The 14,480-nt window shown below is 37.2% G+C and overlaps 1 protein-coding gene across 10 annotated transcripts in view; it reads right to left on the minus strand.

Annotated features, from left to right (window-relative positions):
• The window catches only part of NEO1 (neogenin 1), a 388,142-nt gene that overhangs the window by 61,982 nt on the left and 311,680 nt on the right, over positions 1-14,480 (minus strand). For all 10 annotated transcript variants that reach the window (XM_067555974.1, XM_067555971.1, XM_067555970.1 and 7 more), the window contains 2 exons: positions 5,723-5,877; positions 490-638 (listed from right to left, as the gene is read on the minus strand). In XM_067555974.1, the coding sequence (XP_067412075.1) occupies positions 490-638; positions 5,723-5,877 (304 nt within the window). The remainder of the gene's footprint in view (positions 1-489; positions 639-5,722; positions 5,878-14,480) is intronic.

Below are 14,480 nucleotides of genomic sequence, written 5' to 3' on the forward strand. Positions count from 1 at the left end.
AGGTGCAGGTGGTTCTGTGCCCCTCAGAGCCTCCTGCACCTCCCACGCCTTGTGAAGGCCTGCCTCACCCCCGCCCTCGGTATGCCACTGCTTGTAATACTATACACCCCACAGTTTCTCTTTCAGCTGGACATTTGGTTTTCAATAGCTCCATATAGAACAGTTCCAGAGGGGTAGCTGTGTTAGTCTGTATACAGCAAAAACAACAGGAGTTTTGACAAAGTGAGCTGAGTCTCACGAAAGCTTATGCCTACAAAAATTAAATTTGTTAGTTTTTAAAGTGCCACAGAACTTTCGTTGTAATAGCTCCATAGTTTAACCCTTAATATGCTGGCATTATGCAAACTGCCAGTCAAATGACTGGTAGGATAGTTTGAGAAACAAAGAGGAAAACTGCTATAAATAGAAAGTATTGTTACTGTATATATGGCTGTATGTTCAGAGATAAACTGGCATTAAATTCTATCGAGAGAGATATAGGTGTCATACCTGTTCATTATCTGTCCCCTTTTCCATGTAATACAGCTTGTAGTTCTGGATTTCACCATTGCCTGACAAAGGTGTGTCCCACATGACAGTGACTGAAGTGGGTGAAATAGCATATGCTCGAATGTTGGGTGCTGGACCAGGAAGTTGAACTGGAAAGTAAACGTGAAACTAGTGTAAATTCACTAAACTTAATGATTAATTTGACATTGCTAAATGTATTGTGGCAAACCCGAAAAGCAATCAACCCCAAAAAAACACCTTAAAACAGGAATTTTGGGTAACTGAACAAACCCATTAATATTACTGTACATTTTGCAGACGTAAGTTGTGTCTGCAGTGGGATTCCACCCATCTGAAAATTTATCCCTAAATACTGTGCACAGATTTTTAGGCACATTCTACTAACAGTGAATCAAACATCACTCCATTTTACTAGTTTTATATGGATATAACTTCCCTGACATTAAAGGAGCCACAGAAGTGTAAAACTAGTGTAAAGGAGAGATAATATGTTCCAGTAATTTTCCACCCTCTTCCCCACTACCTCAATTTCAGAATACCTGAACTCCATTTCAACAATCTGGCAGATTGAGAAATACAGTATTGTCTCAAACAGTAGGAAAACTCATTTTTTATCTCATTATTTGTAAACCCTGCAGACTACAGAGCTTCTGATTTCAAAAAGGGAGTTCAACTGAAAAGGTACACTATATGTTGGAATTCTTTATGTTGCATTTTGGAGATATATTCTGAATATACCTGCTCTTTATTTATGCCAAAACAGAACTTGCTTTGAAGAACACAGGAACATCAGCCCAGCTGGTGTAACAGATGGAACAAAATCAAAGAACCTGTGACACTAATACTTTCTTCCCTCTCTTCTTCCAAAACAAACAAAAATTACTCCATTCTTTGTGTCACTGTGTGAAAATTTCATTTCTGAGACAGAAATCTACGAAGGACTTACATTTACAACAAATGCTTTAACATCTGTAAACCACTTCTATCCACTTTAAAAGGGATGAAAAATACATGCTTAAGTAATTATAATATATTGATCTAGCTGTCTTTGTGTATTGCACATTCAAAGTATTTGCACTTTTTATGCTCAGCTGAGGCAATTGTGTGGAGTACAGAAACAAATGGTACAGAACGGAGATAAAACTAACAGTAACTATATTTATAGAAACTAATGGTGGAGGGGGATCAAAAAGATCTTCCCAGAGTCATAAGAGATAAAAATTAATGGTGTGATTTTCAGAGATGTTGGAATAACCCCATCTTCCCTTGGGGTCAATGGGATCTGCCAGTGCTCAACACTTTTTCCAAAAGAGGCAATAAAACTGCATTTCAAACAGCATGACTAAAATAGGCAACAATCTGAGCAGTTGTCTGTTCTCTCATTGGCTGTGTATAGTTACTGAGGTTATGATCCACTCAGCCACTATTGGTAGACATAGCTCATTAACTTCCAGATCCTAAAAAGCTTAACACAACTGGAAATCACACACAAGTACCCCCAGAAAATTCTGGATTGGACAGAAGCAATTAACACTCTTATCACCTTCCAGAATAAAGGTTACTCTTTAGGGAAGAACTCCTGGCTTTCAAAACTGAAAAATGCTCTTTATTATCTTTAGGCTAGGTAATCATATCCTATTCTTATTCGGTGCATTTTAACAGATGGCACATTACCTATCCTAAAATGCTTTAGTCTCAGGATAGGGAAAGGACAGAAAATAATTTCATAAACCTATGTATGTGCCAAGGAAATCTCAGTCTACAGCAGAGGAATCAGAAGAGAAGATTTGGGGAATGGCATAAGGTGTCCAGCTGAACGCACGAATCCGATTCAGAAGAATACAGTGGATGAGATGCAGGGAGGGGATTATGTAAATCTCTGTGCTCAACCAACTGTTTATAATTAATATTTGTGTATAAGATGTTTCAGTGGGTACTGATGTGATGCCAGACATGCATCTCTCCTATGTCATCATCACTCTATACAGTCGTTTGATGTAACAGGAGCCCTACCAAGAACTACAGAAAAAAAACTCCCAGGTCCATTAACAGATACTTGTCTATTTAGAAACTGAGGAAATAACTCCGTAAAGAAAACTACCATCTTCCTCTCATGGATAAAAGTAACCCAGCCAAAATTTTAATTAGATCTGCTTACCGAAGTGGAGAGAACTAAATCTGGTTCCCTCTGTTTGCATTATTTGGTTATGAATCATTTAATTCAATCAGCACTAAGAGCTAAGTCCAACCCATGTCTATCCCTAAAAAGGCTGTTCTCATCCAAAGGGAGATTTTTAGTAGGAAGCTAAACATTTTAAACAAACAACTGAAAAATGTATATTATGCTTCCCAGTTCCTTTGACTCCAACCCATTTGTCTTCTTTACATCTATGTTACTAGAACATTATGGTTGCAGGGTTAAGCATTCAAAAATCAACAAACAAAAAAATCAAAGATGAACATTATTACAAAACTCTGCCTGCGTATGCATATACTTTATGATACAGTTACACCATGTCATGGTCAAATTTTTCAAACACATCACTTTTTCCACAACCTTAGATGCTCATGGTGAACGTACAAGCACCCCAATTGCCGGAGGGCAGGGGGTTCCTTGGTATCTAACAGTGAGTCTCAATGTGCCCCAACTCATTCCTGTCATAATCTGTATTTAAAAGATATCATATAAGGTATCATATGCAAACTGGTAACACGCTGGTCATTAATAGTATTGAGTGGTGTATATATGGGTGACAGAGGAAAGATTATAAATATGTGCTGGAAATATATTCTAAAAATGTGCTTGGCAGGTTGGGCTTAAATCAAGCCCACTCTAGGCAAAGGAACATGGTCTAGCCTGCTTCAACATGTCTCTAGTTACATTAAGTAAAGAGAGACAATGGAAGTACATTTACAAAGCCATCAAACTAGCAAGTGGCGAGCTAGCCACATAACTATCATGGTGAGGAGAGAAGACTGCAAAAATTAACATGGTGTCAGCAAGCTGAGCACCCAGAAGGGCTTCATGACTTTGAAGACACAGATAAATTTTGAGGATATAAGCAGAGAGAAAGCCATTTTGACATCTTTAACCCAAGAGCCAAACAAACCAAGTGCTTTGAGCTCTGTGTTGGATCCTGGTTAAGAACTGGCCAGCCATGCTGGAAGAAGTGTGATGAGAAAACCACTTTGAAGAAAAGGCTCTAGTTAGTTAAATTAGGGTTTAATCTTAGAAGTGTATTTTTTTTGTTTGTTTAATCATTTCTATCCCAATTCCTTCTACTTTGTATCACTTACATATCTATTCTTTGTTAATAAACTTAATTTTGGTTTATTACACCACCATCTGAGTGCAGTGTTTCAAACTGAAGAGCAAAATCCGCAGCCAAATTACCAGGCTGGTGCCTGGCACACTTGATAAGGTTTGTGAATGCTGCAGTGAGAGGGGCTGAGCACTGCAGAGGAGATGATCTGGGGGAGATTTGAGGGGCTGTGGCGGTCAGCCTGCAAGGAGTAACCAGGCTGGTGAAAGCCAGGAAGAGGCTATTGTGCTATAAGTAGGCTGCCGGTGTTATGGCGCTAAGGCAAAGTGGCACAGCTCAGAAGTACCGAGGGCTACAGGGCAGGCAGTGACACAACCCCTTACTGATCTGACCCTTGGTCTACACTCACCTGGCGATTCGGTGGCAGTTGACGGGAGTTACGCAAACTATGCAGAGTATCTTGCATAACTCACAACGACTGCTCTGCTTCCCTTCTGTGCGCTGTCTACACTGTGCTGCGCTACTTGAAGGGGTGGGTTTTACTCAGTCGACTTCCTGATCGAGTGAGTGGGTCTACACTGACTGCTCAATCGATCCAGAAAGATCGATATGGTGGCAGCGAATTTGCCGCCATCAGCACAGACATGGCCTGAGTGAATACCCAAAGTGTCACGCACATACGGGTATCTTGTGCTACTATATACTACTCTGTATATGCCTGAATCCATGTAAGTTATATGAAAAGTAAACCACATTTCCACAATATATTAGATTAACTACACAATACCTTAAAAGTGACCATTTACATGTATGTACAGGCCAGTATTGTATGCAATACATTTGCAATATCTTATTATGGAAGCATTAGTTGATTCTACAGTTAAGGCTGAGTTGAATTTTGTGCCTGACATAGGGATTCAACCACTTTGTTTCCAATGAAGAACACAGCGTATCTGTCCCCAAAATTACAGCGCTTCCTCTGAGTACAGAGTGAATTTTCTGACAATTTACAAATTAATTTATGGAGTTAAAATAATTTGAAATGGCTCCATTAAGAAATTTTAGCTCCCTGTGTCAGATTATTTTTGACCTGAATGGTGCTACAGAATAACAGATTCTTCAAACTTTCCATATTGTGTGTTTGTATATAAAAGATTAATAATTGTTTTTTCCTGTTGTTCTTTATACCCAAACAACCTTAATTCTATGCTAATAAGAGGTGAAAAAATGAAACATCTTTTTAAACTGGGATTACAAACATTATAAACTAATCATAACTGTATGGTTAGTTCATGGAAACGCTACAGGATGGAGCTAAAATATGGGTGCTTTAACTATGTATTTTCATACTTTAGCATGTTTGATTCGCTTAAGTTTATCCTTAACTCTGAATTTCCTGGGTTTATAATACACATTTCTGGGACAATTACAACATCCCAACAATTACAAGGTTAAGTTACTCAACCTCAACTCCTGCTTAACAGTTTTTAATCTATTTGCAGTGTTATTGTAGCCACGTTGGCCCCAGGATATGAGGGCCAAGCTTAGTGAAGAGAAACCTTTTATTGGATTGACTTCTGTTGGTGAAAGAAAGCTTTCGAGCTCCTTTTTCAGCTCAGTTTTTATCTGGACATGTTAATTAAACCAGTCTATATTGTGACAAAAAGGAACATTAATTCAAATATATTAAGACATTTTAATGGATCCATATATTACAACATTAAATTTATATTTCCAGTATAAATAATACAGACTAGCTTCATATTTTAATGAGACGGACTTGAAAAATTCAGTCTAAAACTACATGAGTAAGGTCAGCAAGTGCAACTAGAGCATGAGTAGCCACTTATTATGGGAAAAAGCCAGGCGTGGGAAAAGACTGTTTGCAATGGCAGTTGTAGATCTAGGTCAATGAAAGTCAATCAGGGGTAGAAATGTTCAAGGCTTACCTTCAGGCTGAGTTGCCACCTTCAATGATGCTGAGCTCTCTCCAGGGCCATGTTTGTTTTGAGCCACAACTCTGAAAACGTACACTGTCTCTGGCATCAAGTTTTGGATTGTCACTTGCATCTCTCCAGGGCGACTTGTATTTTCAACACGTTCCCTTTAGGAAAGAAATAATTTGGGCAGGGAAGCAAAAGTGAAGATTTATCACTGATTAGTAAAAGGATGGGAAAAAGAGCTAGTTCATATTTGGTACAAATCTAACACACATTATGTTTGTACATATCTAACAAGTAATTGATTTGATTCATTATATTACATTTGATTACACATTATGCTAATATGCCAAAAACATTGACGACAAACAGCTTCTAGTTCTGCAACTTCATTTTGAACAAACAGCAAAGAAAAAAAAAGATACACAACACCAAAATGAAGGAAGTGGGAAGCATTATTTTGTTGGATTTGCTTATTCTTCGTAAGTGGATGATAATTGAAATTGAAAATTTGTTGCAGAAATCCAAAGCCCAGGGGAAAAAATTAGGAACTGTTAAACTGCTTTGGTTATTAATTCAGAGGACTGTTTTTTAAAAAGCATCAGTTTAAGATTCTCTCTTGAGATCAAACCTGATTTAGTTCATACTGATATTTGGAAAGGTTTTTTTAAATGTTTAAGAAACTATTTTGCAATGTTGTCACTTTCCCCAACAGAAGTTGGTCCAATGAAAGATATTATTTCACGCACCTTGTCTCTAAGAAACAGTATGTCACATAACACCATGTAGTGATCTTAGACAACTCTTACAATGCCTAGCACTAAGAGTCTATTTGTGGCCACTAGTGTATGTTTAAGTTTAGGATAATTATTCAACCCTTAACTTTTAAATTTAACAGATTTTTTCAGTTTATGTCACAATCTCAAAGTAAAACTTCATCCATTTTAGTTAGCCCAGCAGCTTGGAAGTTCACATGATGAAAAAGACTTCTCCAACCTAGACTGAAATGTAGATTTTAATGACACTCGGCTTTTCTGAGTTTACTGCTTGCAACAGAAATATTGCTGAAAAGTGATATCACTGCACAGGAGAAGCCCATAATCAGAGACTGTACAACCAGTTTTCCATCTGCACTAAAACAATGTTATTCAGTCCACATGGGACTTCAGATGCATAAAGATGTGAGTGACAGCCTTTAAAACTTATCAAAACTGACATGAGTGGAGGTAGGTCTATATTATAGTTTATGTGAGGCATGTGCCAAAAGGATTACTTAGGCACCATCCACACAGACCACTATTTATAATTACACACTTGGAAGGCTCATTCTGTGCTGAAAATCACTTGCTCAGCAAAGTGGGTGTCAGGTAGGTCCTGATCTTTTAAGATTTCATTTATTTGGGCTGCCGTGAATGAGGTGCAGGTTAGACAGACTTCAATGTCAGTGGGTTTGTAATACGTTGCTGGAATTCTTTTTTCTTTTTCTTTTTAAGGGACTGGCTGAAGATGCAATACAGTTTAATTCCAGAACAGGGTGTTGGGATTTGTTACAAACCAGCAGATGAAACTAGATAATAGGAAGAGTTACTCCCTAAAACAAGACCTATCTGTAACACATGGAAAGAAAAACTGCTGTTATAGGGGACTTCAGTTTGGGAGAGGTATGCTGAAGGGCCCATGTAGCCAGTAGTAAAACATCTTTAGACCTTGTAAAATTATAGATATTAATTTTCTAACACAAAAGTTTTGCACCAAATATGAAATAACTATTTTGGACATCTTTATGACTGATAAAGACAAATTAATCACTGGACTGGAAGTCTGTGATTGCCTGGGAACCAATGATCCTGACCTGATGGCATTCAATACTGGTAAACAGAGTGTGTGTGTGTGTGTGTGTATATATATATATATATATATAAAACTGATTGAGGGTATTCTCTATTTAGTGCTTCAAAAGGGCTAGTTTCTCAAAGCTGAGCGAAATTATGAGCAAAAATGATTGGAAGGAAAAATGTAGACAGAAAAATGTGAGTGAAAATTGGGAGATTTTAAAGAGTTTATTAGATAGTCAAAAAGCCACAATTCCACAATAAAGAAAGAGAATAAGTTTGGCTAAAAGTCCATCCTCCTTTAGTGCAGAAGTGTAGGAAACAATTAGAAATAAAAAAAGCAATATACAACAAATGGAAAATGGGAGAAATAGAGATAGCAGTTGATATAAATTATAAATCAAAGCGCAGAACATTGATAAGGGAAGCTACAGCCACCATGGAAAAATCCATAGCTGGCAGGGCTACAGACAATAAGAAGGAGGGGTCTTTAAAAAAAGTATATTAGGAACAAAAATCCTATCAATGGTCTAGGACTATTACTTGATGAAGATGGTAAAACTGTTAATAATTATGCAAAGAGAGAATTGTTCAATAAATATTTCTTTTTTGTATTTGGAAAGAAATAGAATGATGAAGAACTTTGCAGTCCATTAGTAAGTTAGACATCATCTACTAGTGATAATTATTTTAAAATCAGCCGGTCCAGATAACTTGCACCCAAGAGTTAGTTGTAAAAGAGTTGAACATGGAATGCAGGCCACACATACAGAGTGCAGGACTCTATTCTGGACAGTAATAATTCAAAAGGATTTAGCAGGCATAGTGGACAAAACTGCCAGTAAGCTGCCAGTGCGGTGCTATGGCAAAAAGGACTAATAGATCCTTGGATGTATAAACAGGGGAGTAGTGAGTAGTAGTAGGGAGGTGACTTTAGTGACTTACAAGCTATATTCTTACTAGGAGAAGAGATAATGTTATGCCTTAAGATTATGGCAACCGGAGGGGCTAGTGCCCCCAAACTCAGCAAACATCAATTACAGCTACATAACAGCAGAAATGCTGCTACATCTACATGTAGTGTGGGAGTACGGCACTAAGGACTGTTTAATTCAGCTGAGAATTGAAAGGGAGGGTTAAAGCCTAAAAATCACCTGTCATTAATCACTTTTGCCATGTGAATTTTCAGACAGCATGGGTTTTTTAAAATATCATTTAAATACTTTGTTTTGTTCGAAAAGGCAAACCCTTCTGCTTTCAAATTAAAATAAGAGCAGTATTACAAAATTAGAGATCAGCAACTGCCTGAGCGAGTTAATAAAAGGAAAATGTTGTTAACTTTGTGTTAATACAATTCTTTCCTCTTGATTAGTGCACTTTAACTCAGAGGGCAAACAACTCGCACATTGATGATTACCTGTAATTAAGTCATTTGTACTGAAGAGAGCAAATAAAGTTTCTCTCATACAATTTCCCTCTTTCATCATCTTTAGGTCTGGTTTATATTACGGAAATACAGTGCAATGAAATCAATTTTTAAAACAGATTTTTAAAAAGTTTCAGCTAGTTTTGTGCCCAAGTGGAGACTGGGTATTATTTGGTTAAAACTGTTTTCACAATAATTTGTGCCTAAGTCACTACCACAATATTATGCACTACCCCCACTGCAGAAAAACCAGGCTCTCTACAACTAGTTTTTAAAATCAGTTTATAAAAACAGTTTCCCAGCACTGTTTCTTTGATAGTGTAAAAGGAGCAGACAGATAGTAAATTAAAAATCAAGTTATTTTTGAAAACGTCGGTTTCTGACAGAGCATCCTATTAATATGTTTGGAATTTCAAAAATACTTTTTTGCTCTTTTGATGTTTATTGATGTCTTTTCAGCAAGGGAGGAGCTAGTTGACTATTCAGTGAAACTGTTCCCAATGTGCTGTCAAACTGGAAAAATAGAGAAATAGTTTTTCCCCCACTAACTTTTCCAGTTATAGAAGGTACAAAATTTTTAGTTGGCAACGTGATTTTGCAAATTGATGGGGTCCCTTTAAAACCTACATTTTATATAATGATTGGTATTTGAAATACACAGAACAAGTGTAATAGGATTAATGTTGTTTAATACCTGTGAATATCTCATTAACATGCAAAATATATCACATTTTATCACCCAAATGTAAATGTACTCAGTAGTTTTACCTAAAAATGTAACACAAGTTATTTTACAAAATTACAAAAATAAAATTCTTATAATGGAAAGGGAACACTTATGTCCCAGAAATTAATTAAATGGATATGTCAAAGTGTTATAATTTTCAGTAATAATAGGGACCATGCCCTCCATCAAAATAGTATGTTAAAAATATGTTGAGATAAGTCTAATTAAGTGCTACATAAATCTTTCATTTATACCCTTTCTTAGGGAGCCTTGAATACCTTTTATGAGCTCCAATGTGTTTAAGTACACATAATAGTAACATAACAGATGTTTGATATGAATAACTATATTACCCAACAGAACATTAAGGCTATCCTAGCTCACTCCATCTAAATTCCCAGACAAACAGCTTTGTAAGATGGAGTTAAAGTTGCATATAGCTATCAATTACTTCAGGGGAAAAAAAGCCCTCAAGAGAATATTGTCATTTTCTCAAAAAAGCTACAAATGCTAGCCTGGAAATTCAAATTTAAGGCTACAAGAATACAAATATTAGGAAAGTATTTCTGAAACATGCAACTCACTCTAGCTCTGCCTGATCTCCATTCCCTGCAGACCTATCCATTGTACCCACCTGGAGACATTTTGATGGAGAAATTAGGGGGGAAAGGTTATTTGCACAGTTTGGAATCTGTGGAGTTGAACCCAGGAGTAGATGGGGTTAGTACTGTTCATGTATTTGATACATGCAATTTATCCCACTATCTTGTATCTTAGCTATCTAATTTATGGTCCAGCTCTTAAGCAGTCTGTAGCCCTGACATAGTAGCTAGATGTCTATGCAAAGTTTCACAGTATGAAAAAATACTTCTGCACTTGAAACCTTGCACACACATATGAAAACTAATTTGAATTAGGTCATTTTAGTGAAGAGATGAAAAGGCATGTATGACTAAGTGTTTTTTAAGGCAGGCAGTAGTTTACCTGCAGTGGGTACACTTGCTACCCCGCCCCCCGCGCCCCCCCCCCCATAGTAACATGAAGTCATGTGGCATAATTTAAATGTAAAATCCATCAATGAAAACAGGTCACTTCTCCATATTCAAGTCACTGATGTGAGATGAAGACCATGGTCATGTCTCGAGGCCAGTTACCTCTGGTTTTCAGTTCTGTGGGTAGGATATAGAAGCAGGAAAGATGGCTTCTACAGATTTACATACTTGTGGGTGTGTGTTTTAAAGTCTAACTATGAATACCTACACAGCTTCTCTTCCCAATTTAGCATCTTCTTTCTGCTTCCATATCCTATTGTTAGAAAAGAAACACTGTACACTAGAAGGGAGGCACTTACAGGTTTAGTGGATTTATCTGGGGAACAGTTCTTAGACCATTAGATAGGCCCCAACTGCTCACTGCCTCCATCTGTCTCTCTCTGATCACTCACAAATTAGCATAAAATGTGACACAAGGTGCTCTATTGCTTGCCCCTCAAGACAGCCTCCCATATCTACTACCCCTTCACATTGCATGTGTCTGTATTTGGGCCATGTGGAATTTATAATATCAAAAACTGCTTTGTAATTATATCAGGTGTAGTGAAAGAGCCACAATAGTTGTCTGCATAAGTAGCTGCATTGCAGCTCCTTGTTTTCAGTTGCTTATGATTTTCTATAACTTTCAGCTCTCCTTTTTAAATTTATTCTCTGCCTGAAGACGTTTTTTTAAAGCGATGAAAATTGAGTCGGCTGCTGTGGAATACGAGGAGAATGGAAAATATAAACTTTCACTTTTTGTTTTGGCAACCTCATTTTGAACACCTCTGCAGATGAAGCAGCTGGCAGGTGAAAGCTGACATTTGGTGTGGTATCATTGCTCATGAGGAGTGCCCGAGCATTGCCGTGAAAAATCATACTCTGATCATGAAAAGTATATTTTGCAGAGTCTTCTCATTAAGCTCATAAAGCGAGCAAACGTAGGTCATGCCATATCTACATGTGGCTCATTTCACTGTACAGAGAAATTCAGTGAAAGTAAATCATTAGTGGATGGGGCATTCAACAGGAACCATCTTGTATAAAGGAAGAGCTGCACAGCCAGTTACGGTCTGTCAGCTGTGTGGGACAAGGTATTCCAGTGGTGTCTAGACAAACAGTTTCACATTATGGAATTTTTTCTATCAGTTTTTCCCCTCTTTTTCCTCTAGGAATTCCATTTAAATAGCCATGTGAGAAGAACATTCAGTTTTCACTGTTAGTCACACAGAAGTCAGGAAATGACAATGTTGAGGTTGCAAGCACAACTGTCCCTTTGTGTATACACACAGAGAGACAGTCCTTAATTACATGATCACATACTGTCACAATGAATGGGATTAGCAGCAGAGTAAGGCACTACTTAGCATGATCAAGAGTATCAGAATATGGCTCTAAATTGTTAATATACATATCTGGTAGAAAAAACACCTCATGACCTGATTTTCAAAAGTGCTACAGTCTGCAGCACTATTTCCACTGAAGACAAGGTGGGTGAGGTCAGGTCAGAAGAGCTCTGTGTGGCCCGAAAGCTTGTCTCTCACATTATCAGAAGTTCGTTCAATAAAAGATATTACCTCATCCACCTGGTCTCTCTAATATTCTGGGACCAACGCTGCTACAACTACACTGCATATTTCCACCAAAGTCATTCCAATACCTTTAAAAATCAGGCCATAAAGCAAAGATATACTGGCTCATGACGACAATGAAAATAGTACAAGTATACAGGAATATAAAAATATTACAAGATGATTCATGTGCACTTAAAACTTAAGAAAAAATATAGGATATTGTTTTACTTAAACAGAAAGTGATCATGAAATTAAAGAATGTTTCATAATAGATATGTAAGGGGGACAATTACCCTTGCACATGCAACCTTTACATTGGGATGTCCTGATTTTTGAGTAATTAACTATGTAATTGTAACATTTTCTTAACTTTTTAAAAGTTGGATTAGTAAACAATTCTGCCACAAACCCCTACAACTAGTCAAAGGAGCAAGTCTGCATCAAAAAGGTTAATAGGATGCCAAATGTCAACTTCACCACTTTTCTGTCTGATTTTTTTTTAGCATCTTATTAGAATATCTAAAGATTATTGTAACAGAGTTTCAAGAAAAACTCTCCCCATTTTTCAGTTTATTTTATTTTCCCCTATTTGAGTCTCTTCCCTACAACAATGGAAAGAAAAAACATTTAAAAATGGAAAATGTGACTGCAAATCACAATAAAATGACGAAGAGACTCAGTAACAAACTAATACCTGAAATTAGCCTTAGCTAGAAATTTTCAATGTTTTAGTGTGTACCATATTTGAATATAGAGATTGTCTCATAAATCACCTTATATAGAAAAGTAAAGTACCTTAAGACTGAAATTCAAAGGGACTTAAAGGGGATTCAGTGGAAGCTGGGTGCCTGATTCCCTGGGTCTCTTTGAACACCCCAGCCTTAGTGTATCTTTCATTGCAGTATTGGAGAAGCCAGTACCAGTCAGCTCTCTGAAGACCATCAGCAGTCCATGCAGCTCACTTGAGAATCTCTGTTCTTACTCACTTTTTAAAATATGTGATTAGATTTCAAGTTGACAGTATCCTTCTAAAACAAACTTGGTATTTCTATGCCAAACCTTTTTCTAATTTTAATTTGATTCAAGATGTGAGCTGATCACATTTTTTGTCCCATATCTCCCAAATACTTCCTAAAATCCTACAAAAGGATTTGTTTGTGAAATTTCAAGCAGATTGGTTTAGGTACAGTGACTGTATGCATGACAAAAGTCAGGCTTTGAATGGAGGACTAGCTTCAGGCTTTGAATGGAAAATTAGCTTCAATGTTACCTAATATATTCCCCTAATAAACAATGCATTTGAACAATTGTTTGGTTAATTAAGTTCAATAGCATCAGAATTCACCCTAAACTGGAAACACTAGCAACTTGTCAGGTCATGCCTAATTTGACTATGATAAAGCAAATAACAACCACACTTGTTTTTAACGAGAAGGCATTGCATTTAGAGAGGATGATGGTCAAATCTTACTCACTTTCAATCTGATTTACTACATTTTTCTCTTAGCTTCTTATTTAAGCTCCAAAAATTTTCTAGCCATAAGTACACTGCTCTCCAAGTCCACCTTTCATCTCAGGGTTTCACAACACTTTACAAATGTTAAATTACGTAACACCTTTGTAAAGTAGGTAGACATTGTTATCTTTATTGGGCAGAAGAATACACTTATGCAAAGAAATTAGTGGCACAGCCTGCAAGAATGCTGACTGTGGCTGTGCTCACCCCACATGGGGTATGTCTACACTGCAATAAAACTCCCACAGCTGGCCTGTGTCAGCTGACTCAGGATCACCGGACTCAGGTTGTGGGGCTATAAAATTGTATAAAATCTGACCTATATCCTATCAAGACAATTGGTAACAACTTAAAGCCATTTTATATCCCAGCACGGCTTAAACTGAGCATTAACTCCTGTTTATCAAATAGGGGAGCTTTCATCTCATGGTGATGCTAGACTGCCATTCCAGCAGCAGAGCCTATCACTAAGAAAGCTGGATGGACTGAATTAAACGGGTGGAGCATTGTGCCAACACAAGATTCGTTAATAATCAGCACTATGACAATTGCTGTTGATGAAAAAGTCACCATTCAGCAACAGTTGCCACGCTGTAGTATCTGGAATCTGACACTATGTCCCTAGTTTTAGAACATGAAGTAACTGCTGAATCTCAGGTAC

The sequence above is a fragment of the Emydura macquarii genome, unplaced genomic scaffold (assembly GCF_026122565.2).
Source record: "Emydura macquarii macquarii isolate MOO-44397 ecotype Brisbane River unplaced genomic scaffold, CSIRO-AGI_Emac_v2 contig_1644, whole genome shotgun sequence".
NCBI lineage: Eukaryota > Metazoa > Chordata > Testudines > Chelidae > Emydura > Emydura macquarii.